Genomic DNA, 27,790 nt, shown 5'->3' with positions numbered 1-27,790 from the left:
ACACTAGTAAAATAAATGAATTCATCTTTCAAATGACTCAGTTTATAAAAGTCCTAACAAAGTGAGTCGATAAGTTTCTTTGTGGCATCTGTCTTTTGATAAAATGGTTGCTTCAGGCTTTAACATAAACATATAAATACAAAATGAGGAGAATTGACAATTGTTTTTGAAAGAGCCTTTCTTGGATCATGGCTTTATATTTTAAATATTATTTTGCTTTGCTTATATTATCCTCAGTCCACTCTGAATGTTTATCACATACTTGTTTGTAAATTGTGGTTTTTGTTGAAAATACTCTTGTAAAAAGGATTTCAACTCTATTTTATCTGGTCTCTAACACATGAGGTCAGTCTTTATCCAAGAAAGAGATTATGAGCTGTTGCTTTCATTTTTTTTTTTGTACTTTCAAATTCATTCACAACGTTTTGTGGCAGAAATTTTATTTAAGGATCAGTGTCACTCTACTTCCCCTAGTCTTATGGTTCATACATAAAGAGTGATATTGAACATGGAAGGGGTCCCATTTCTAAATCAGCAGAACAGACTGCCCGAATTAGAGAAACGAGGTTTGGAGCTTAATGAGAATAAATTAATAATTTAATTTAATGAGAAAATATACTACTGAGAAAAAAATAAACATATCTCATTTATTAACTTGAAGTAAGCATGTATTGAGAATTACAGAGTTAAATAGAATCCAATTAATTTAAAAAACATTAATTTAAAAAACATTAAAAACATTGATATAGGCAATTGCTTTGTACATGTATAAAATACTTAACTATATTTTATTTTTAATTAATTAAACTATCTTATTTCAGAACCATTTTTACTGCACCTGGGCAGATCTTGTCTACCACGATCAGCCACAGGGAAGTACCTGTGTTTATACATATTGTTTATTCATTTACATGCATACTTCAACACAGTACATACATTCACACTGCGCCAATTGTTAATCATAGCTAATCCAAAGAATCTATGTATTATCTTTTTCTTTGCAATTTTGTTTAATGTTGTGTGAAGTCTATACTGGTGAACGAAAATGTTCTCCATGATTCTAAAGGGGCTTCTGGATATTGAAAGCAAGATAAATTTTGTTGTGTCTTTATTGTAGTTGCATTCTTTAAAAATAGAGAATTCATTTTCATAGTAACTCCCTGTTATTAATCGTTAGAAGTTAGTTGTTTATGAGACAGTAGAGTGTTGTAAAATTTTAGCTTGGAACCTCAACATTTTAGCAGAATTTGGGCTTACATGTTATTGCTCATTATTTTCTCTAATAATTTTGGGATTAGAGTTTGGTTTTGAGCTCCCGCTTCTCTAGACACACTTGCCCAATAATAGAGTCCAATAGAGTACATTGACTAAAGGCAATTGAGCTCTTCACATGTTTGCTCTCTAGCCCAGAGGTATTACAGGCATTTACACAAAAGCTGTTGATCACAGTGTATTTACAAAACCTTCAGGAACATAGCTGCTTCCCCCATTGTAGACTTCTGTTCAATTGATTGTATCCCAGTGGGATGATTGGCCATCAATTTTTTTTTTTTTTTCAAGAAAAAGCTTCCCACTGGAACTTTCTCTGTTACATTCACTAGAGGAAATGCTTGGTTATTGTGTTTTATCAGAGGCCCTTTTGAACATGTAATTGACTATCAGTCTTGAATCTTTAACAGTGAAACAATATTCCTGTGTCTAAGAAAGCAGCTTTCATCTGGCTCAAAGAAGAAAACAAACTTGGTCAGCACTCTGGGTTTCTCAGGCAAAGTACAGGAATACTCTGGCAATTATTCCTGTTTCTGGATTGTTATAAAGAACTCCCGTTAGAGTGACTGTTTCTTTTCATTTCTGGAAACCTGTGCCCCCCTTCCTCCTTCTTTTCTTTGCTTCATGCTGCTTGCCCTCAGAACCAGGCCTCCTTCCCCTCAGAACCTTTCTTCTCTCTAAGCATGCTCTTCTATATCTATATTCTATGGGGGGCTTAACTTTGCAGGCTGCATTTAGTGGGAGACAGGAATGCCACAGGGAGGCAGAAGCTACAATAAATGTTTTTCTCTCTCTCCTTCTCTAACTCAGGTAGCATTTCTGGCAACATCTCTATCTCCTCCATGGTTCCAGCCCTGGACTGATCTGCAGCTCCAACTTGTGTTGGCTGACTGTGGCTTGTGGGTCCCAGTAACACTGACTCTTTCTTTTGTGTCTTCAGCTTTGGGATGCTGAAGGGATCAGCTTCAGTGTCTTCAGCTTTGGGATGCTGGTGGTTTCCTGCTGTTGCTAAGTTTCTGGCTTACACTACCATATCCAGTTTGTCTTCTTAGCTGCTCCTTCACCAAAATAACCAATTCCCTTAATGAAATTTCCTTCGTGTAATTTCATATTTATAGTAGTTTCTATTTTCCTAATTATACCTTGACCAACACATCTTCCTTTCTGTGTCATTCTGGGTTTCTTTCATGAAATCACATTTAAGACAATAGAACTGATACTTATTTTCTTTAAGAGAATATTGGAACAATTGGCATCAAAGCAAAAGCAGAGAATTGAACATAATATAAAATTTAAATTAGACCTGACTCTTTCTTAGACTACCACTGACTCTATACTGCCATCCTGAGTCCAGAAAAGCTGTAGCTAGAAACGTAAGCTCAGGCAGTTACATGACAATTAAGAATAATAAAGCTACAAGTTCATGATGAATTCCAAGAATAGGGTGGAATGCTAGCTGCTTAATTATAGAAAGATCGTTTTCACACATGCTTCTAGCAACAACAGAGTTGAAATGTTTTCTCAGTGCTGTAATCTATAATGTCAATCTATAGAAGCAAATGTAAAGAAAAATATTTGACTAAAGAAGTTAACTGTTGTGAACTAGTTATTTGAGTTATTGGTTACTAGTTATTTGAAGCTGTATCTTGGGTAGTTTTGATTGACAATTAAAAGACAATTCATGTTATCCTGTCTGTACTTGTTTATTTGTTTTAAAAAAATCTTGGTCATGTTTTTGTATTGGTGTGAGAAGATATAAGTGACCCAAAGTATGCAATATTAAGGTAAATGATAAGTTGATATTTAAAGTCCTACCTTAGATGTACACTAGATATTGTTATTTTTAATTTTATTTCAATTGGCTGAAGCTTTTGAATTCATAGATGGCTAAAATTGGTTGAGAGAGCAGTTTTGCAGATGGATATTTCTTTGTTTCAGAAAGTAGTGCTTTAATATATAAGTCAAAGTTATAAATTTTTGCACCTCATTTCAAAAATACTTTTATCATCTTTAATAATTTCATATTCCATGTTATTTAATATCTAAGAAAACTTTAGAGAGATCTTTCTGATTACCATTTCTTACTGATAACTGATATACTCCCTGTAGCATAGTCATTAACCTAGAATTTTAGCTCATTCACTTCCAGCTTCTAACATTGAGTGTAATTACAGAAGTCAGGAAGTAAAACTTACTAATTTCAAATTGAAATACTTGGTGGACCAAATGCTGTTGCCTCTTGGAACTGTTTATAGAACAATGTAAAACTAAGTAAAACAAATGTGATCTGATTCAGTGTTTGGGGAGTTCTTGACCTGGATTTCAAATATGAATCCTTACTTGCCCTTTAAAAAGTTTGACTCTTCTAAGATTTCTCTCACCTGGAAAGTGTTCATTCCTTCACTATCCATGACAGGTGACTGGGAGCACTTTGGTAATAACCATGAAAAATGAAATCAAGTACAAAGCTGAAGATTGTGGAAGAAATATTATTTTTTTTTCAAATCTGTATCGTTATTTATTTTAGGACCAGAGTCTGTGACTCCTGTTTCACTAGTATGGATGACCCAATTGATTTATTTTTAGATTATTAATATTAGACTTGTGGCTTTGTTTGCAGACTTTGGAGCACAGGTTGGGGGAGAATTATGTATACATTTTGGAATTTTTTTAATCATAAAAACAACTTAGAAGGAGAGAAAGCTGCTGCTGAATGCCTAGGTTATTTAGTTTCTTCCTAGGTGACTTAGAGTGTTCTAGGTCTATGCAGCAAACCTCTTCTACAGAGAGAAGCCATAGGAACCTGTTGACGGGGGCCTTATGGTGTTTCTCCACATATTAGAGAATCCTTTTGTGATAGTGTAGAAGACCCAAAGATTGCAGGTGGCTCAGCTGGTGGTTATCATCCTGTGCACTACAGTTTTTTGGCTCAAAAGACGAAAGTTTCTCCTCCACTCTTTGAAACAGTATCTGATCACGGAATAGAAAAACTGATTTCTGAAATTAAGGTTTAGGCATTTTTTATTAACTTGGGGTTGAGACCAATAAATGAGAATGTAAGGCCATGAGATTTTCCATGTGAAGGTGAGTCCCAGTTGCATACTGTAAACCAGGAAAAAAAAAGATATTTTATTTGAGAGTGTAGATACATTTCTGTAACATTTTTGGAATGCCAGAAAATAAAAATATATGACATAACATTCGTTAAGTTAAAAATCATTACTGTCATTCTTTTGTTTTTCAGCTTAACACATTTAGAAATAATGAGTGATATGATTTGACTGTATTGCTTTAATAGACAGTATAAGATCAAGAGGCCAGTGTACAGGTCACTTGGCTTGGATATGGTAAGCTTTCGTCTTGGGCTAATGGCATTTAGTTATTTCACTACTTTAAAAAATAAGATTGTAAAACTTTCATTTGAAATATATTTCCAGAACTTTTCACCCTTTGAAGTGTGATCCATGAGTGCAAGTGACTGAAATTGGTTCAAAATTTTGTGAACTGTCTCTTTTTTTTGTAGATCTCTGAACTTGATATGAGGAAATGAAGCACACAACCAGTCCAATTAGTTGAAGCAGTCTTTTCTTGCTTGCATTCACATTTGACTTAATTTACTCTTAATTTACTTAAGCTTTGATTTTTTTCTTCTTTAAGTGAAACAGTGTGAATATTTTATTTTTTAATTCAAGGGAAATTTTCATTCTTAGCTCCTGCTGGGTAAAAAAGTGACAAGGCTGCTTAGCGCTGCTAACTGTAAGTGCTGTTTGTAGTTTGTTATGAGCTCTAGAAATCTTATATGGAGGAAAGAAAGAGATTTGGTGGAAAGAAAAGTCCTAGAAAAAAAACTCAATTAGAGACTGTGTGACTGCCAGAGTGAAAGAGGAGGAGCAGAGCATCCATTCTGAATTGGTATATTGAGAAGCAGAAATCCAATTAACAAATTCACATTTCTGCAGCAGCAGACAGTGATTAAAAGTTTGGTGAACTACTCAAAATTCCTGCCACATACTTCAAACTGATAACTTACAGAGGCTCTTAAAAGTTTTGAATTTTAAGAACAAATATGTAAATAGAGAACTCATTATGCTTCTTGTTCTGAAATGACCTCTAATTGTATGCTATGAGAAAGTAGTTTTTTATTATTTAATGTTTACATATTACTTAACTTTATGTTCAAATAAGAAGAACTTTAAAAGCATGTAGCCTCAGAGCTGCAGATCCTGCATTTGATGGAGCTAAGAGAATGGAGAACTGATTTCTGGAAACTTAAATAAATAAAGTCATATCTAAAGTTTTGATCCTGATTTCAAATTTACTCATTCAGTTCTAAGCATTTAATAAATGTGTTTAATGCACCTAGTACTGTGTTAAGCACTGGTGACACAAAAGTGAGTAAGACATGGTCCTGACCTGCAGTAGCTTCCTTTTGACTCTAGTGGAAGGAACATACACTTAAATTAGACCAGATTATAAAGCAGCTTGGTTAACAACATGGTGAAAGAATGAGCAACATCAGTGGGTGTACAGAGGACAGAGTCTCCTGCTCTGAATACTGGCATCTCAGGTAGCTTTACAGAGGACATGCAGTGGGGCTGGGAAGGCTGAATTACGCTGTTATAGACTAAGGAAATGAATTCTGCCTTGTAACTGCCTCAGATGGCCTGGGGGACACTATTGCTGTAAGCGTATTTTTTTTTTTTAAAGAATTTGGCTAGGCTCTTTGCGTTCTATTTTATTACGGTGAGAATGTATGCCTGCACATTAATTCAATCAATTAATTCAAAATTTATTCACTATAAATTGTAAGACTACTCTTTCTACCTAGCTAACTTAATGAATTTAACACATTTATATATAATTAATACAATTATATATTAAATGTAGATGCATAAATGTCATTTATGTGCTACTGGCTCCTAAATTTATTTGACATCTCTACTTGGTTATCTAGGCATCTCAAACATAGCATATTCAAAACAAAACTATCTTTTCTGTCTGCCCCCAAATTGTCTTTGTTAGTTGCAACAATATTTTCTGATTGCTCAAACCAAAACTCTTGGAATCGTCCTTGACTCCTCTTTTTCTCTCATGCCCCATAAGATATTTGTCAAAAAATTCTGTTGATTCTACTCTCAAATACTGTATAGTCAAAATCACTTCATACCACCTCCAACTGCTGTCACAGTGGTCCAAGTCGCTGATAACTCTTGACTGGATTAATTGAATATAGCTTCTCTCTGCTTGCACCCTTGGATCTATGTTCTGAATTCAACACAGAAGCTTGGGTGATCATTTCAAAACTAAATTAGAACATGGTACACTCCTGTTCAAAACCCTCCAGAAGTTCCCCAAATTTCTCAGAGCAAAAGCTAAAATCCTTACAGGACCCACAAGACCCTGTGTGATCTGTCCTTCTTAGCTCTCCTCTTTGACCATGTCTCCTGCTAGTCTTCATTCCATTCACTCTGCTGCAGCACCTTACTTATCTTCCAAAGTGCTGGGTCAGTTTCCATCTCAGGGCCTTTGCACTGTCCTAACTCTTGCCCCAGATATCAGCCTGGCTTTGTTTGCTCTTTCACTTCCTTTAAATCTTTGCGCAAATATCATCTTTTCAGTAAGATCATCCTTGACTGCCTGTTTAAAATTACACCCATCTTCTCTAGAACCTCTCTTCTCCATCCAGCTTGTCTTGCTTTATTTTTCTCTATAGTGCTTAACACCTTTTAACATATTTGTTTATTTATTTTATTTATTGCCCCCTCCAACCCCCCAACTAGGAATATAACCATTTTATGGACTGAGATTTTTGCTTTTTTGTTCGCTGCTGTATTTTTATCAGCTGTAGAAATTCCTGGTACACAATAGCTGCTTAATCAATAGTTACTGACTACATGAATAATACCTTTTGCATTTTTTAAGTGATTAAAGAGACTAAGCTTTACAAATTATTTTTGTACTTTCAGTAACTGGATTTTTAAATATCAATTTGCTGCACCAGAGCAGTGGTTACCAGTCCAGGCTGAGATCAACTGGGTATCTTTTTCAGAAATACTGAAGGCTCGCCCTGTTCCAAGACAATTAAATCAAAATCTCTAAGTATGAGGCCTGGCCGTCAGTCTTCTTTTTTATGTTCCCTGGTTATCCTAACCTGGAGCCAAGGTTAGAGCCAGGTGCTCAGGAAACATTTAAATGAATGTGAATGAATGAATCAAGAGTCACCACAACTGCTACCTCAGAGACTCAGATTAGGCCCAGCTTAAGCATTAAGATTAGATTTCAAATGTTTGTGATGAGAGATTGATCCTGAGCAGCACAGTCTAGGAAAGGCTAGAAGGGGAGAAGGAAGTGATCAGGGAAGGGAGGGTGAAGAGACGGAGAAGTCAAAGAGGGCATTCCTAAGTAGTTGTAGCAGGAAGGAAAGATTGTTAGCTGGTTCCTTGGCAGCTGTTGCCAATTAATGATTCCCCATTTAAAGAGCATAGATATGTTGGGAACTGCCTAGTTAATAATTTGCATTAAGGCAAGTATATTTCCAGGACTTTTTTTTTTCCTCTCTGTATTAATCAAAAAGACTTTGTGGAGAAGATGAGATTTGAACCAGATAGTGGAATAAGAGGAAGGGAGAGGAGAACAGATACTTCTAAGTTATCAGAGTAACATAAGTGAAGTGAGAGGAGTTTTAAAATAATAAGCACAGTTCACCGAGCATAGTGAGAACAACTTCTCAAAATCTGGGGAAAGAGATCCGAGTTGGCTTAACAGATTTCAGGGAATGGTAGGGATGGACAATGAAGGGCCTTGATAGGGAAGCTCTGGGATTCCTTTTTGCAGCAGAAATATTTTTGTTTCCTAAAGGCTTTGGAGAAGGTGGGAGATTTGATCAAAGTTGTTTCAAGATTAATCTGGCTAGTGATGTGGCAAAAAGGAGTTAGAAGGGACAGCTTTGAGGAGAAGCGGGCCGTAAAATGTCCTAGAAAGCAAAACAGAATGAATAAAATGGAGAATAATGTCAGATCTAGTAGGAGAATGGCAAAACCACATCTTGGATTTGAAAATAATGCAAAGAGACAAAAGCCCAGTGTGATTAAGAAGGCAGTGGGTGAAAGAGAATACATAGAGAAGGTGCCTGAGAGTTAAGATCATAGCTACTATTAATTCCAAGACCCTGGAAGTCCTATTTTCATAGTTAGTACTAGCAATTGTTATTGTCTCTGTGAAGCTTTAAGGCTATTTAGAGCCTTTCAGTTCTACCCTCAGATGCTGGGAAGGATTTGCCTGATGTCCGAAATGTGGCTTATTTAGATTTTTATTACATTTTAATACACTAGCTGAGATTCCAGCCTAGTTAGTGATACCCATTGTTCCCTCCCTTGTCCAACCAAGTCCTTCTCTAAGTGTAGGTATCAGACCTTCTCAAGGATGGAAGTCTTTCTAGGCTTGGGAACAGAAATTCTCCCTGCCCCTTTTCTTTTCATTCCCAGCAGTCTTAGTTTCTTTGTTTTTTTCTACTTTTATACTTCAAGATCTATTGCTACCACCCCTTTCCCTTTCTCCTTGAGTCACTCTCCCCGTCTTTAATAGGAAGCTCTTCCCAGTTTTCTTATAACTGCCTTTCCCTGACCCTTCTCTCTTCCTCTGCCTTTAGGATCTCCCTTGGTCTCCATCTTGACAGCCTGACAGTTGTTTGGAGGATTAGTGTGTCGTGCTAATCTACGCCCAGCAACCCGTTCATCAGCAAGGCAGCCTGTCTTAACCCTTGACTTTGCTCCCTAAACATTACAATTACTTAGAAACCTGGTCCAATAAAGTCAATATGTGCAGTACTGGCAAGAAGTAATTTAGGTACTAATTGACATTTGAACATATTTAACTATATAGAAGTTTTCGTTATTTTTAAAAATTAACACTTCCAACTTGTGTCACTTAAATTATCCTCAGAGTCCTGAAGTGATAGAACATCCATGCTGCCTTTGCTAAGGTACCGTGAGTCCTCTTTTGTTAGTTCATCCACTTTAGCCAATCTTTACAATCAAGGGTTTTGTTTCATTTTTAACTTTTATAGGGTCTTAAGAAAATTTGGGATGCCATTTGAGGTCTGGTCTTTTCTTTTCTTTTCTTTCTTTTCTTTCTTTCGTCTCGCTCTGTCACCCAGGCTGGAGTGCAGTGGTGCGATCTCGGCTCACTGCAACCTCTGTCTCCTGGGTTCAAGCGATTCACCTGCCTCTGTCTCCTGAGTAGCTGGGATTACAGGTACGCCCGACCATGCCTGGCTAATTTTTGTATTTTTAGTAGAGACGGGGTTTCACCACGTTGGTCAGGCTGGTCTCGAACTCCTGACCCATTTGAGGTCTTTCTATAATCCACCAATCCTATGTTTCCTAGGTAACATTTTAGTGTCTCATTTTATATTTAAGTATATACATGGCCATACCAATCATTGACTAATTTTAGTCTTTAACATGAATTAATTAGATGTCACATTTTTTTCTAATAAAAGCCGTATTAAACTGAAAAATGATTACCTACATTCTACATTCTGACTTGGGTTTCTGTTAAAATACCTTACTAAATATTTAAAAATTGGAGTGAAACATTTAGATCTTGATTGTAAGGCTTTGCTTATTCAAATCCTCTGTGATTTGTATAACTCACAACTACCAGTGAATTATAAGGAAAGTAAGTTTAATTAAAATGTCAGTTTCCTAAATGTAATTATCTGTTTAAGACTATGAAGGATTATTTTAGGTAGCTTTTTATGAAACACTGGAGGGCACCATTATGAAATTCCCATAGTGAAGGAAGGAATGTGATGAATTTGACAGAACTGTTTGTGCAGTTTTGAATAAAAATGCCACATCTCATAGAAGTGCTAGTTTTGTGTCTTGTAATGATGCTGGTTACCGGGGATTCGTCTCTCGGAACTGCCTTTGGAAACTGTCATATTTCAAGTTGAGTTGGCCAAAGTGGTTATGGGGAAGGCCATGTGAATGTAGTGACTGTCAGCTCATGAAAAAACAAGAGTAAAATATTCTTTAAGGTCACTGTAGAAGCCTGGAGCATAAGAGCTCAAGTAAACCTGTTTCTTCATGGATACATTTGTGCTCCACTGGAAGAGTGAGAAATGTTTTATTTATGGACAGTACATACAGGCAGTAAGATTCACAAGTAGCCCAGTGTCATCCGTCATCTAGTCTACCTTACTGTGAGAAGGAGGCCTGGATGCAAGCTTTCTTAAAGTTCAAGAGTCAAATAGAACTCAAATTTTAGATATTTTTGGATTTTCACAAGTCTATTTTATTTTCACAAGTCTATTTTAATAGCTCAGATTTGCCAACATCTCTCTATCAAGTATCTGCAATTTGATAAGTTATCCCAGCCTCGTTGACACTCAGTTATCTTTCCTATGATGAAGGACTGAACTGGCACAAGTAGTTTTATATTTTCTTCCCTACACAATTTTTATTGTATGTTCTCACCATCTTCTTGTTGATATGTGATTTTTTTTTATTGTGGTAAAATGTATGTAATATAGAATATACTATTTTAACCATGTAAAATGTATAGTTTAGTGGCATTAAGTACATTCAAACTGTTGTGATGAAGAGATAACATTACAATGAAGGAAGATAAGAGATAGGTAAGAATTCATGTAGAAACTCTGTGTCAGAAACTGTGCTAGAACCCCAAATATGCATGTGTAGGAGATATTTATGTAGCTGGATAAAATTTTTGTGACTTCGAATCTTCCTGCAAACTATGGTAAAGGATAAATTGGGAAAATAAAGTCATGCTATATGTGTATTTTGCATGGTTCTATTCAGTAGTTCACATATGCATATAGCTACAAATAGCAAAATTAATCCTTAATGTTTATAGGTTTAAGAGTTATATGTCAAAGTATTTTCAGGCAGCCCTATGGGTCCATTTAATATAGTTTATTTCTTATTTTCCTGTGATACCAACATGGGGCTGCTGTCAGCACATGAGCCCAGAAAGCTGCCCAGAGTCTGCAGTTCTCAAGGGCTGTCTGGTTCTTTTTACATGTTACTGAACAGTATATTTCCAACAGTGATAAAAACTTTTTGGGTGTGGAGATCAAAAATGCCCTGTAAAGAAAGCTAGCTGTAAAGACAATGTGGTTTAAAAAAATGGTGATTTTTAGGTAGAAAATAGAAGTGTGGGGAACAGTAATATGAGGATTATCAAATTTAACAGTGACTCAGATCCTTGACACATACAAATTCATCTTTGCTCAATCAAAAACAAGAAAACTTGACCAGTGAAACCATTTTATCCACCTATCTAGCCCTAATGCAAAATCTTGTGAAAAATAAAACTTTAGGGAACATAAAAAGGCAGTTAACCTGTGTTAAGATATATATGGAAGCACGTTACTATTGACAAGTATGAATTGAGTAAAAGTCAGAAGCTGTGCAAGTATTTTCATAAAGTGTTTACATTAAACTCATCTTCATGAGTAAGAGTTGGTTTAAGAAATTTAGGAAGACCTCCCCACTTTCTAGATATCTCTCTTTGTCTCTGTCTCAGATTCTTTGTCTCTCTCTATTTCTTTCTTCTGACAAGAGTGGCCACATCATAACTGACTGTTTTCTGGGAAGTATTTTCTTGGAAGCTGAAGACAAACCTAGAGGAGAAGGCTGAATGGACTAAGCTTCTCACTCTGTGCTTTTGTGAGCATAATTATCTGAAGAGGGACAGAGAGCCTCAGCATTTAAAGTGGGCAAGGATATTCCCCTTGTCTTGAGTGAAGCCTGGCTTTTGTTTGGCAATACAACGTCCCCGCAGCCCTCCTGTATTTGTTTTCTACTGATACACAACAAATTACTACAAGTTTAGCAGCTTAAAACAATGTACATTTATCATCTCACTAGTTCTGTGGGTCAGAAGACCAGATGGACATAGCTTAGCTGTGTCCTCTGCCTATGGTTTCACAAGGCAATCAAGATCTCAACTGGGGCTGTATTTCTTTCTGAAGCTCAAGTCTTCTTACAAGCTCATGTAGTGGCTTGAAGAATTCATTTCCTCGTGGTTGTAGAACTAACATCCTTATTTTCTTGCTGGCCCTCAGCCAGTGGCCAATCTCCAGAAGCTTCTCACAGTCTTTTTCACAGCACAGTTGCTTAGTTCTTCAGGGCCAAGCAGGATAATTTCTCTGACCTCTGGATCCTTTGTAAGGGCTCAACTGATTATGTCAGGCCCACCTAGGATACTTTCCCTTTTGATTCATTCAGTGTCAACTAATCAGGAACCATAATTATAGCTGCAAAATCTCTTTGCTTTATAAGGAGAATTTCCATCCTAATCATGGGTCCTGTCCACACTCAAGGGGGCAGGGATTATGATAGAGCATAGGCCGTTGGGATCATCTTAGAATTTTGCCTGCCATACCTGTTTATTTTCTCACTGTGTTTCTCTCAGGGTCAGGAGGTGGGGGCAAAATCCTCTTTTCTCTCCATAGCTGCTTTCAGACTATTATTTTCCTTCCTCTCATGAAAAATAACAACAAAAAAACACTGAGTCTGAGACTTGTGCTTTCTGGCATTACCGTTGTCTCTTTCATTTTATTGCCAACCCAACCCATCCCATCCCATCCCATCCCATCCCATCCCATCCTATGAATTCTTCCAGCAACTACATGAGCTTGTAGAGAAATTCAGCTCTAGAAAGAAATACAGCCCCAATTGAGATCTTGATTGCCCTGCGAAACCCTAGGCAGAGGACACAGCTAAGCCATGTCTGGTCTCCTGACCCACAGAACTAGTCAGTTGATAAATGTACATAGCCATCTATCCTTCTGGTGTCTCCTGTTCATAAAAGATGTTGGCCTTCCATTTTGCTCCAAGCCCAGCCATGACTGTGGGTGATTTCAATTTCTGTGCCCACCACATGCAGATCACGTATTGGAAAGGATGAAAGCACAGCAAAGAGCATTCATATCAGCCCTTTGTTCCCTTAGGTGAATTCTAATGAGGTCAGAAAAGTTATAGAAACTTATTTGCTATTTATTTTGTATTTTATTTGTCTGTCTTTTTTATGTACCTTTAGATACTTAAAAAAAAGCTACAATGAGAGGTGAGGTAAGATATAGGAAACAGGGGCTATGTTTGCAGCAGAACTTTAGAGCCCAAACAGCTCACCTTTGAGCCCTGGGCTTAGTATTGATTATAATTATTTCAGTAAGGTGAACCTTGAGGAAGGAGAAACTGAGGGAGTTGACCAAGGTTCTGACTGGTCAGTTGCCTGAAGCTGCTGAGACAGCCAGAAAGGTCTGTTTTAACAAGAATGAGTCCATTCCTGTGTGCTTTGGTTGCCAAGTACCAATTATGTTCTGATGTTGCTAAAACCCTTAACCTGTGGTTATTGAATAGGAACTTTGTAAGAACCCATTACTTCTTTGCTTGACCTGCCTCTGTTCTGGAGCGTCATTTTGCTGAGTCCCATACTGGACTGGACGTGACTTCCTTGAACATCTTACCTGATAAGCCAATTGCAGAGAGCTTTTCCTGAAGCTCTGCCTTTACTAATGCCTACAACCTAGCCCTTAGAAGAAGCTGGTACATACACTTGCTGTCTCAATTAGAAAGAATTTATCTGCTGTTGTGGACCTTTTTGTGTTTTATGTGTCGCAGCTGTCTCTATTTATCTCCATAGTTGGGCAGCATGCTTCAGAGAGCATTGAGTAGTGACTCTATGAACTCTCTCTGTATAGCTTCTCCCATTGGGAGCTGAGGTGGAAAGAGAGTGTGAGTACTGCCTGGCAGGTTTACCTCCTACCCTTCCAACGACCATTCTTTTGAGCTGTCCTGTCCAACACTGTAGCCGTTAGCCACATGCAGATATAAAAATTAAATACAAATTAATTAAAATTAAATAAAATTAAAAGTTCAGGTCCCCTGTCACACTGGTCACATTTTAGGTGCTCAGTAGGTACAAGTGATTAGTGATTACTATATCAGACAGCAGAAATAATAGAACATTTTCAGTGGAGATTCAAATGTCTAGTCTTCTCTTGGGGTTTAAGCTGAACTGACTTAAATTCTCACATGCTTAGCAACTTAAAACAGTACCAGTTTATTATTTCACTATTCTGTAAGTTAGAAGCCTGTGTGACACAGGTCTCACCAGGCTAAATTCAAGGTGTCAGCTGGATTGTGTTTCTGAAGGGAGCGTCTATTTTATTCTCGCTCCTACAGGTTTTTTAGCAGAATTAAATTACTTAAGGTTGTAAGTCTGAAGTCCTTATTTCTTCCTGGCTGTCAGCTGAGGGCTGTTTCCAACTCTAAAGTTGCCCATACTCCTTGACTCCTGGCCCCTTCCTCAGTATTTGAAGCTAGTAAAGGTAGCTTGAATCCCTTTCATGATCGAAACATCTCCTGTATCTTCCATTATATCTCTCTGGCTTTCTCTGAGTAAGCCTGTGCTTAATAAGGGTCTCCAGTGATTACACTGGGCCTACTCAGATAACCTGGGATAATCTCCCCATCTCAAGATCCATACCTTTAATCACATCTGCAAAATCCCCTTTGCCTTATAAGGTAACATATTAAAGCATAGGTATCTTTGGTGAGAGGGGTATTCGTGTTATTTGGTCTATCATATGCCTCCAGATTAAGTTTTGCATATTATTAAGCAAAAATAGCTTAATATTTGAAAAAGGTAGCTTATTTGAAGAGGTTAATTAAGATCCTACCACCTTTATGTAAATATTATCAATTTGCTTTAGAGGCTAAACATCAGGGGAAGACAAGAAACTTGAAGAAACAGAAAATGAAAACATGGAGAAGGTGGAACCTGGAGAAATTTTTGCTTCTTAAGCCATATTTTATATCATTTTATGATGAAACACATACCCATAATAGTACAGTTTGGAGTACATTGATAATATATCACTAAGCTATCTCTGAATTAACCATTTAGTCATATTTCATCTTTAAAAAAATAAAAAAATCTGTACAGAAATGGCATTATAATTATGAAGGTAATATCTGAAATTGAACAATGTTAGAATAATCTTATCAAATTGTAGGTACTTAATGTAATATACTCAATACCTTGCCTACCTATTAGACAATGGATTGCTAACTTGATTTTTAGGATACTTAAGTAAAATCTGCTTTCTTTTTTTTTTCTTTTTTTGATACGGAGTCTTGCTCTGTCACCAGGCTGGAGTGCAGTGATGCGATCTGGGCTCACTGCAACCTCTGTCTCCTGGGTTCAAGCAATTCCCCTGCCTCAGCCTCCCAAGTAGCTGGGATTACAGGGATGCACCACTACGCCCAGCTAATTTTTTGTATTTTAGTAGAGATGGGGTTTCACCATGTTGGCCAACATAGTCTTGATCTCCTTACCTCGTGATCCACCCGCCTCAGCTTCCCAAAGTGCTGGGATTACAGATGTGAGCCACCGCGCCTGGCCAAATCTACTTTCTTTTAATGTTTGCTGCCATTCAGATATTCATCATAGATTTCTATATTACACTTAAGCTTAATTTAGTGTATAAAATATTACATATACAATATCTTTAATTAAAAGAGTCTAGCCTATCATCTATTTTAAATATTTTACAATGATACTCTACCTTGTAATAAACTACATTTGTAAATTTTGAGAGTGAATGTAGCATTTACCTTTTTCATCTTCCATTTTATTTATCTCATTAGCTAAGAAACCTTTCCAGCTTGGACCTACGTCATATCACTGAACTGGATAATGAAACCGTGATGGAAATTGTCAAGAGGTGCAAAAATCTTAGCTCTCTCAATCTCTGTCTGAACTGGATCATAAATGACAGGTAACCATTGTAACATGTTAAAAATACTTTTCTAGAGGAAAACATTTAGCGAATACTAATTATTATAACAAGGCATGTCTATAACTAAAATTGAATACAGCTATGCCTTTTCAAATTGTTATGTTTAAGTTTTAAAAACCATCTAGATCTATACTTTTAATGCATCTATTGCTTATAAGTGCAGCAAAGTTTTTAGGTGCTTTAATACAAATATTTGCCTCAACAATTGTAACAATAGTAGGCTGTTGAATTTTTTCTTTGTTATCCATCTAAGACATGCCTGCTTTTTGCCATGCTTGTAAGTTTGTAATGATATATTATTTGTCACTTTAACATTTTTGCAACATTTATGGTTGATTTTAATGATTTGGAGAAACCATCTGAAACATTAACATTTAAACCCTTTCTTAAAGGTGACATTTTTTTTTTCAGAGATGGAGTCTCACTGTGTTTCCTAGGTGCAATTCCTGGGCTCAAGCAATCCTTCCGCCTCAGCCTCCCAAGTAGCTGGGACTACAGGCATACACCAGTGCGCCTATATTAGCCCATTCTAGCATTACCATAAAGAACTACCTTAGACTGGGTAACTTATAAAGATAAGATGTTTAATTCACAGTTCTGCAGGCTGTACAGGAAGTATGGCTGGAGAAGCCTCAGGAAACTGACAAGCATGGCAAAAAGCAGGTACATCTTAATGGCTAGAGAAGGAAGGAAAAGAGTGAAGGGGGAGGTACTACACATTTTTAGACATCCAGTTCTTGTGAGAACTCACTCATTATTAGGAGAACAGCAAGGGGTAAGTCTGCCCCCATGATCCAATCACCTCCCAACAGGCCCTTCCTCCAACATTGGGATTACAATTTGACATGAGATTTGGCTGGGAACACAAATCCAAACCATATCAGCACTTAAGGATGACATTTTGTTCTCAGTATATATATGTAATTTGTTTCAGAAATGGAAGTCACGTGATGAATAGCTTACTATACAGTATAGAATCAGAAATTTTTTCTTATGAATAATGATTAACCCATTTTTCTTTGAAATATTGCAGGAAGGAAGAAAAAAATACAGGAAAACCCTTAAAAGTAGACTCTTATAATGAAAACAACAGAGTAGCACTAGCACTACTGATTAGGTAGATTTGTAAATATGAGCATGAGAGGAGTCTTGCGTAGTAAGTTTCCAAGAATTTTGTTTTAAAAGATGTTTCCAAAAATATTTTCCTTTCAAAATAGAAAGCACTATTTCAGCTAAAATTAGAATCTGTTTAGATTTAAATATTCTTTTTTTTAATTATTATTATACTTTAAGTTTTAGGATACATGTGCACAATGTGCAGGTTAGTTACATATGTATACATGTGCCATGCTGGTGTGCTGCACCCATTAACTCGCCATTTAGCATTAGGTATATCTCCTAATGCTATCCCTCCCCCCTCCCCCCACCCCACAACAGTCCCCAGAGTGTGATGTTCCCCTTCCTGTGTCCGTGTGTTCTCATTGTTCAATTCCCATCTATGAGTGAGAACATGCAGTGTTTGGTTTTTTGTCCTTTTGATAGTTTACTGAGAATGATAATTTCCAATTTCATGTATGTCCCTACAAAGGCATGAACTCATCATTTTTTATGGCTGCATAGTATTCCATGGTGTATGTGTGCCACATTTTCTTAATCCAGTCTATCATTGTTGGACATTTGGGTTGGTTCCAAGTGTTTGCTATTGTGAATAGTGCCGCAATAAACGTGTGCATGTGTCTTTATAGCAGCATGACTTATAGTCCTTTGGGTATATACCCAGTAATGGGATGGCTGGGTCAAATGGTATTTCTAGTTCTAGATCCCTGAGGAATCACCACACTGACTTCCACAATGGCTGAACTAGTTTACAGTCCCACCAACAGTGTAAAAGTGTTCCTATTTCTCCACATCCTCTCTAGCACCTGTTGTTTCCTGACTTTTTAATGATTGCCATTCTAACTGGTGTGAGATGGTATCTCATTGTGGTTTTGATTTGCATTTGTCTGATGGCCAGTGATGATGAGCATTTTTTCATGTGTCTTTTGGCTGCATAAATATCTTCTTTTGAGAAGTGTCTGTTCATATCCTTCGCCCACTTTTTGATGGGGTTGTTTGTTTTTTTCTTGTAAATTTGTTTGAGTTCATTGTAGATTCTGGATATTAGCCCTTTGTCAGATGAGTAGGTTGCGAAAATTTTCTCTCATTTTGTAGGTTGCCTGTTCACTCTGATGGTAGTTTCTTTTGCTGTGCAGAAGCTCTTTAGTTTTATTAGATCCCATTTGTCAGTTTTGGCTTTTGTTGCCATTGCTTTTGGTGTTTTAGACATGAAATCCTTGCCCATGCCTATGTCCTGAATGGTAATGCCTAGGTTTTCTTCTAGGGTTTTTATGGTTTTAGGTCTAACGTTTAAGTCTTTAATCCGTCTTGAATTAATTTTTGTATAAGGTGTAAGGAAGGGATCCAGTTTCAGCTTTCTACATATGGCTAGCCAGTTTTCCCAGCACCATTTATTAAATAGGGAATCCTTTCCCCATTTCTTGTTTTTCTCAGGTTTGTCAAAGATGAGATAGTTGTAGATATGCGGCGTTATTTCTGAGGGCTCTGTTGTGTTCCATTGATCTATATCTCTGTTTTGATACCAGTACCATGCTGTTTTGGTTACTGTAGCCTTGTAGTATAGTTTGAAGTCAGGTAGTGTGATGCCTCCAGCTTTGTTCTTTTGGCTTAGGATTGACTTGGCAATGCAGGCTCTCTTTTGGTTCCATATGAACTTTAAAGTAGTTTTTTCCAATTCTGTGAAGAAAGTCATTGGTAGCTTGATGGGGATGGCACTGAATCTATAAATTACCTTGGGCAGTATGGCCATTTTCACGATATTGATTCTTCCTACCCATGAGCATGGAATGTTCTTCCATTTCTTTGTATCCTCTTATTTCATTGAGCAGTGGTTTATAGTTCTCCTTGAAGAGGTCCTTCACGTCCCCTGTAAGTTGGATTCCTGAGTATTTTATTCTCTTTGAAGCAATTGTGAATGGGAGTTCACTCATGATTTGGCTCTCTGTTTGTCTGTTATTGGTGTATAAGAATGCTTGTGATTTTTGTACATTGATTTTGTATCCTGAGACTTTGCTGAAGTTGCTTATCAGCTTAAGGAGATTTTGGGCTGAGACAATGGGGTTTTCTAGATATACAATCATGTCGTCTGCAAACAGGGACAATTTGATTTCTTCTTTTCCTAATTGAATACCCTTGATTTCCTTCTCCTGCCTAATTGCCCTGGCCAGAACTTCCAACACTATGTTGAATAGGAGTGGTGAGAGAGGGCATCCCTATCTTGTGCCAGTTTTCAAAGGGAATGCTTCCAGTTTTTGCCCATTCAGTATGATATTGGCTGTGGGTTTGTCATACATAGCTCTTATTATTTTGAGATACGTCCCATCAATACCTAATTTATTGAGAGTTTTTAGCATAAAGCGTTGTTGAATTTTGTCAAAGGCCTTTTCTGCATCTATTGAGATAATCATGTGGTTTTTGTCTTTGGTTCTGTTTATATGCTGGATTACATTTATTGATTTGTGTATATTGAACCAGCCTTGCATCCCAGGGATGAAGCCCACTTGATCATGGTGGATAAGCTTTTTGATGTGCTGCTGGATTCGGTTTGGCAGTATTTTATTGAGGATTTTTGCATCAATGTTCATCAAGGATATTGGTCTAAAATTCTCTTTTTTTGTTGTGTCTCTGCCAGGCTTTGGTATCAGGATGATGCTGGCCTCATAAAATGAGTTAGGGAGGATTCCCTCTTTTTCTATTGATTGGAATAGTTTCAGAAGGAATGGCACCAGTTCCTCCTTGTACCTCTGGTAGAATTCGGCTGTGAATCCATCTGGTCCTGGACTCTTTTTGGTTGGTAAGCTATTGATTATTGCCACAATTTCAGCTCCTGTTATTGGTCTATTCAGAGATTCAACTTCTTCCTGGTTTAGTCTTGGGAGAGTGTATGTGTCCAGGAATTTATCCATTTCTTCTAGATTTTCTAGCTTATTTGCGTAGAGGTGTTTGTAGTATTCTCTGATGGTAGTTTGTATTTCTGTGGGATCGGTGGTGATATCCCCTTTATCATTTTTTATTGCATCTATTTGATTCTTCTCTCTTTTTTTCTTTATTAGTCTTGCTAGCAGTCTCTTAATTTGTTGATCCTTTCAAAAAAAAAACCAGCTCCTGGATTCATTAATTTTTTGAAGGATTTTTCGTGTCTCTATTTCTTTCAGTTCTGCTCTGATTTTAGTTATAATTCTTGCCTTCTGCTAGCTTTTGAATGTGTTTGCTCTTGCTTTTCTAGTTCTTTTAATTGTGATGTTAGGGTGTCAATTTCGGATCTTTCCTGCTTTCTCTTGTGGGCATTTAGTGCTATAAATTTCCCTCTACACACTGCTTTGAATGTGTCCCAGAGATTTTGGTATATTGTGTCTTTGTTCTCATTGGTTTCAAAGAACATCTTTATTTCTGCCTTCATTTCGTTATGTGCCCAGTAGATTTAAATGTTCTTTTAAAAATAGGAGAAATAATTTGTTTGTGTCAGATAATGCTTTAAATTTAAGATATTTCCCTTTTTTTTTTTTTTTTTTTTGAGACCGAGTCTTGCTCTGGCACCCGGGCTGGAGTGCAGTCAGTGGCATGATCTCTGCTCACTTCACCCTCCACCTCCTGGGTTCAAGGGATTCTCTTGCCTTAGCCATCCTAGTGGCTGGGATTACAAGTGTGCACCACTGGCTGGGCGCGGTGGCTCACACCTGTAATCCCAGCACTTAGGGAGGCCAAGGCAGGCGGAACACAAGGTCAGGAGATCCAGACCATCCTGGCTAACATGGTGAAACCCCATCTCTACTAAAAATACAAAAAAATTAGCCGGGCGTTGTGGCAGGTGCCTGTAGTCTCAGCTACTCGGGAGGCTGAGGCAGGAGAATGGCGTGAACCTGGGAGGCAGAGTTTGCAGTGAGCCGAGATCACACCACTGCACTCCAGCCTGGGCGATAGAGCAAGACCTCGTCTCAAAAAAACAAAAAAACAAGTGTGTACCACCATGTCTGACTAAGTTTTGTATTTTTAGTAGAGATGGGGTTTCTGTTGGGCAGGCTGGTATCGAACTACTGGCCTTAAGTGATCCCCCACCCCGCTGCCTCGATCTCCCAAAGTGCTGGGATTATAGTATAGGCGTGAGCCATAAGCCACCGTGCCTGGCCTCCCCTTTTTAAATTTCCTTTTATACCTTAAAATAAAACCATGTAGACTCCATTTTCCCCAGTTTTGGTAAATTCTAGTGACATTTTCTTAAATTACCCTAAATTACTCTTTATGTGATAGCCTTGACTTCACTCTTTCTTAGTAAAATTTTTCTTGAAAAATGTACTCCTCTAGAATGGGTATGTGATCACCTTTATAAAAATTCTCTCTTGTTTTTGAATAATATTCACCATATGAAATATATCAATATCTAAAGAAAATGGAACTGGAGGTCATTATTCTAAGTGAAGTAACTCAGGAATCAAAAACCAAACAGCATGCGTTCTCACTTATGAGTGATGCGCAAAGGCATATAGAGTGGTATAATGGACATGGGAGCTCCAAGTGAGGAGGCTCGGAGGGGGCGAGGGATAAAAACTGCCTATGGGGTACAATGTGCACTATTCGGGTGATGGGCGCACCAAAATCCTCTACCTCACCACTGTAGAATTCATCCATGTAACCAAAACTACTTGTGCCCCTAAAGTTACTGAAATTAAAACATTTAAGAAAAAGAAAATTCAAATAAATTAACTTTCCTGAAAACAAAGTGTACAAAGTAAAATTCTTCTCTATAATCAACATCCTATATGGACAATTTAAAGTAATCTTTGAAAAGCTATTCATAACAAATAATAAAGTACATAAATACTATCTTGTGGTTTTAAATATCTAACATTAGTTTAATATATTACCGTAAATTTCTTGGTAATGCATTGAATTAAAAGTAGAAAACTGGGCCGGGCATGGTGGCTCACGCCTGTAAGCCCAGCACTGTGGGAGGCTGAGGCGGGTGGATCACAAGGTCAAGAGATTGAGACCATCCTGGCTAACATGGTGAAACCCCGTCTCTACTAAAAATACAAAAATTAGCTGGGCATGGTGGCGCATGCCTGTAATCCCAGCTACTCTGAAGGCTGAGGAAGGAGAATCACTTGAACCCGGGAGGCGGAGGTTGCAGTGAGCCAAGATCACACCATTGTACTCCAGCCTGGGCGACAAGAGCGAAACTCTGTCTCAAAAAAAAAAAAAAAAAAAATAGAAAACTGTTTCTGCAATAAGGTGATTATATTCCACAACAATTTTCTGTATACAGGACATGTGTAGAAGAGTCATTTAATGGGAGATACTATAATTGATAAATAAGATACGGTCTGTACATGGTTATATGAGTTATCTAAGTAAATATTTTGCTTAGGTTTGTATCATTTAAATACAGATGAGAGAGTGGATTTCTAATCTTCTAGTTCTTTAAATGCTTATTTTGTTGTAGCGAGGTAATTTACAAATGAAAATGTCGAGAGCTCTCACTTTGCCTTTCCTTCCTTTTGTTAGGCTTCACGTACTCAAACCTTGTGCTATTTCAGTCATTTTTTCCTACTTAACTAATGGTTATTTGGTGTTTGATCCTAAATATATGTATTGTAGAGATTTATTTGCAAGGAATGAAAGTGTATTTTTATGTTTTTAATGGAAAAGTTTGGATTAATTAAGAAAACATGCATTTTAATGAGGTTGAGCAGTAGAGTTTTAAAGATCAGGCTCTTTTAGGTTTTCATTACACTACTTGCACTTATCCTGTATACTGTAATAGAAGTTTCAAACATTAAAACCCACTTTGCAGTATCATCTAAATTACTCATCTCATTGTTCTTGCCATACTATATTACTAAGCTAAGTAATATTTGTAATTATATTGGTATAAATCTAGAACTTCCCATCAGACTTAATTATAATTTCAGCACTTAGCTGAGATGGGTTAGTAACCTTCCAAATAGAGGGCACTGGAATGCACTAATGTGTTTAGCCTATCAATTAATTCTGTTTTTCATTCCTATCAATTAATTCTGTTTTACATTCCTTCATTATCATTATCCTCCAGTAAATCAGAAAGCATTTATTAGCCCCCTACTAAATACTTGGTACTGTGTCTCAGACTGTGGGGCACTGAGTTCCTGCTGTTCTCAAAGGTCACTCTCTTTAGGTGACATAAGACTTAATGATAATAGTGAGCCTTGTAAGGATTGAGGGGACGAAAGTAATCTTTATTACCCAGGTAATTGATAGGCACTTTACACGTGTTCTCATTTAATCTCTTCAACGTCTTTTGTTCAGGAGAAGGTCATACTATTTCTATTAAATTTAGACCATTTCTTTGACTTTCTTTGGCTTTTCAGTGGATGTATTTTTCCATCATCGTTGCAGTAAAAACTCTAAACAAGAAAAAGTGAATGGCTAATCAGTCAATTTTCCGTGTCATAGCTGGGATTCACATACGATTGACATTTGTATATTAAATTCTTAATTTTCTAACTAAGCTCATTATTTTCTCTCATATTGAAAGTATAATGGAACTTTTAGATATTAATTTATATACAATACCTATTACAAAGATTTATCCTGAATGTTGCTAGTTTTAATAAAGGATTTCTCACATTAAGATAAATTTCAGTACTTGTCACAGTCCTTTATATATAACATTTATCCTAGGTTTTAATAATTCTGATTTGTGAACTTTTTTTAAGTTCAAAATTTTAAAATATGTGGTAATTGAAAGACTTTACTGTTATACTTTATGGTGTCTGTTAGCATTTTCTGGTCCTTGAATTGATCTCTGTGACTAAGACATGCTGCTCTTTATCTTTGTTTTTCCAAAAGCACTTTTTGTGTTTAGAGAGTTAAACAGCATGATATTTTCTTGTATTCAGAAGGATGGTCTAGTAGTCATTTGACATTTACCATTGCTTTTGAATACAAATAACATCCAAATGTTTTATGAAAAGAGGACACTGACTATTTCTATCAGTGATTTAAATTAAACATCTGGTTATTACGTCTCATCCACTCCCTGATTCTAAGTTTATTGAAATTTTTTTGTATTTATATCAGTCTTTATTATTTCACATCCAATTTGGTCTACAACATTTTTATATGTTTGACGCAGAGTCCAAAAGCAGCATGTTTTGGGTGTAACAGCTGATATGTAAAAAACTGGTCTGAGCATTGTTATGGCAATATACTTATAATGGTTCTTTTATTCTTTTTTTGTTAATAAGAATTAAATAAAATCTAATTGATTTTAATAGATCTTTACAAAAGCTGTTTTCAGTTTTTAAACTATCAAAGGTAATCTCTCCATTTCAATTTTTAACATTGGTCATGAAAATGAACTTAGTTTAATCTTATGATATATCAAATCATACATTTGATAATGGGGATTATCAAATATATGAGCCTTTCTTTGACAGTTGACCGTGCTTGCTCATGAATTAGGATAACAATATAGAAACATAATACAAGATAAATAAGATTATCTAACATCCAGTAGCTAAAGTCACAAAGCATAACAAAGGCCAGGGTTGTTGTTAATATCAATTATATTGCCATGATTTGCTGTGTGAATCTTGTATTTATGTAAGGGAAGCTATTGCATCAGTGCACACTCTAAAATTTGGAGAATTTTAAATCTTAGACTGTTAACCAGTTTCTTTCAAGTAAAAAATAAGGTCTACAAAATATTGCTATTTTATTTTATATGTGCTAGAGGTTAAAATAGTACCTATAGATATTTCTCTTTTTTTAAAAAGACGGAGTCATGCTCTGTTGCCCAGGCTGGAGTGCAGTGGCACAATCTCAGACCACTGCAACGTCTGCCTCCCAGGTTCAAGTGATTCTCCTGCCTCAGCCTCCCAAGTAGCTGGGTTTACAGGCGTTCACCACCATGTGGGGCTAATTTTTGTGTTTTTAGTAGAGACGGTGTTTCACCATGTTGGCCAGGCTGGTCTAGAACTCCTGACCTCAAGTTATCCGCCTACCTTGGCACCCCAAAGTGCTGGGGTTACAGGTGTGAACCACTGCCCCCAGCCAGATATTTCTCTTTAAAAGTAACTTTTAAATAAGACCATTTGAAGTTGCAAACATCTGAGCCACAGCTGAGTCTAGTCCACAAAGCTGTTTTGTTTGGCATATACAGTATTTAAAAATTTTGAATTAGTTGCCAGCACTTTAAAAATTGGTATAGTTCACATAAATATTCTGAATTCAGGCTTTTGGAAAAGTTGTGGACCCAAGAATACTAGGCCCACATTTTCTCATGTCAACATTCTTTCCAGGATGATGAATGGACTGTTCTCTTTGGCCCCCTTTCCATTTATCCACTCTTCCTACCAAACTGAATTATCCTTCCTTACAATTGAGATGTAGAGAATTTTAGATATTTCATATTTAAATCATATGGTTCTTTTTAAATTGAATCTGGTAAAATATATTAAAAAATAATAGTTCATTAGTCTACCTAAATTAGTTATTTACTATTTCAGGCACTGGAATGTTAGTCAACAGGTGGAAGTTATAGACGGAGACAGAATGCAGCTTAAAATAAGTTACAACCTTGATTTTCATTGTCTGCCTTCCAAAATAGAGAATGCACTCTTTGTTAGTGTTCAAACAGAGTGCTGTAGTTTCCTGAATTATAAGGAGGGTTGGACTAGTTTATTAAAGTCCCTCAAACTCCAAATCTATAATTTGAAGTTGCTTATTTTAAAATGAATTCATTGGCAATGTTTAGTGTTTGGTTCATGATTCCTTTGTTTTCAATATTAAGAAAAAATCTTAATACTATTCTGTCTCTTTTTTTATTTTTGTATAGAAAAAGCCCTCTTGTTTTTTTAGGTATATTGAGGTGAAAGCTGTAGAGTGACAGATTACTCCACCACCCCTTTCAGTGAGACTGACAGCACCTTGGCTCATGTAAAACTCAATGAGGCTTTATATAAAGATTTTTCGAACTCCCCTGATCTTCTGGATGTTTATTCTGTTTCTTCTTTCAAATTTCCGTTGATTCAATAAAAAACGGTGATATTTAGAAATAAAGTTCAGAGAGGATTTGAGCAGGTGTTGGTGATATAAAATATTTGCTGAGTGCCCATTGTGTTTTATTTCTAAGAATTGTTTTGTGAACATATGCTATATATTGTATTTATAAGTGTTCAAGGTCTGGGTAGATAATCTACCATCTTCCTGTGAATGTCATGTCACAGTGGACTTAGAATTTTATTTCATTTCAATCCCCTAATATTACTTAATTCTCCTAGAGACTGAGGTTTAAAGATTGCCCAAGGGGAACAAACCTATCCATTAAATCCAGCAGGCAGAGTTGAATTTGAGTTTGAGAATATTTTGTTTTCTTTTAAAGTTAAGTGGTGTGGAGGAGAGAAATACTTTTCACCTTGGAGTATTGAGTGTGAAGTTTGAGCAATTTTCTATCATAAAAGCCTGAAAACTTAGAAATAAAGAGGTGGCAAAAATAATGCTGACTGTTGAAGCTGCTTGGGGGTAGTATTTATAGCAGCACCGCCCTGCCTCTATAGAATGCAGAGCAATCTGTCTGCAGACTTTTGGTGCCTAATAATGTGCCTGGTTAGGTGAAGCTTTAGTAAAACTGAATTTGAGCTTATTTCTGTAATCCACTGAATAGTTTTGTGTATTGTCTATGACATTATTTGTATTTTTGCAAAAAGAATAATGAAATGTATTTTACTGAGTTCTGAGAGGATTATAGAAACAGAGTGGAGTCTTTCTAAACTAGTGACGTTAGTTTGAGGTAAGCATATTTTTGACACTATTTTTTTGTATTCACATATTCACAATTATGTGTAAGACCATCCCTAGAAAGATAGTTTGATATTGGAGTAACTATTATTCTGGGCTTCCAAACTATCTTTAAAAAATCATGAGGCAAGGCATGGTGGCTCACCTCTTATCTCAGCACTTTGGGAGGCCAAGGAGGGTGGATTACTTGAGCTCAGGAGTTCAGGACCAGCCTGGGCAACATGGTGAAACCCCGTCTTTATAAAAAAAATTTTTAAAAATTAGCCGGGCATGATGGCACGTGCCTGTCGACCCAGCTCCTGAGGAGGCTGAGCTGGGAGGATAGCTCAAGACTGGGAGGATTGCTTGAGACTGGGAGGCAGAGGTTGCAGTGAGCTGTGATCGTGCCACTGCTCTCCAGTCTGGGTGACAGAGGAAGACCCTGTCTCAAAAAAAATAAGATACAAAACCATGCCTTTTCTGTTCTTCTATCCATTAGACCTTCTTTCTAAAACCATGATTGGCCATGTAGTACTAGTGAGGTAATAGTGTATATATATATATTTTTTTCTCTTTTATTTTTTCTGGAGCAAGGATAATAGCAATAGCTAATAGTAGTTACCACTTAATTATACTCTGTTCCAGACACTGTTCTGTTTATACACATTGTTTTATTTAATCTCTACAACAACCCTGAGGAAGGAATTATCCCTATTTTCAAACAAAGGAATTAAGGCCCAGACACGTTGAATAGTTCACAACTAGAGGAACCAAGACTGGAACCCATTTTTGTGGTCTTCAGAGTTCAAGCTC

General features: G+C 36.8%; 1 protein-coding gene across 3 annotated transcripts in view; it reads left to right on the top strand.

Moving 5' to 3' along the window:
• Positions 1-27,790, top strand: part of FBXL17 (F-box and leucine rich repeat protein 17) — a 526,839-nt gene that overhangs the window by 180,321 nt on the left and 318,728 nt on the right. For 2 of the 3 annotated variants that reach the window (XM_063665111.1, XM_054487207.2), the window contains one exon: positions 15,954-16,084. In XM_063665111.1, coding sequence (XP_063521181.1) covers positions 15,954-16,084 — 131 coding nt within the window. Of the gene's footprint in view, positions 1-15,953; positions 16,085-19,853; positions 19,970-27,790 lie in introns of those variants that run through there. The other variant, XM_063665112.1, reaches the window with a different exon arrangement.

The sequence above is a fragment of the Pongo pygmaeus genome, chromosome 4, assembly GCF_028885625.2.
Source record: "Pongo pygmaeus isolate AG05252 chromosome 4, NHGRI_mPonPyg2-v2.0_pri, whole genome shotgun sequence".
NCBI classification, from domain to species: Eukaryota; Metazoa; Chordata; class Mammalia; order Primates; family Hominidae; genus Pongo; species Pongo pygmaeus.
This window is presented reverse-complemented; position numbering and strand designations above follow the sequence as displayed.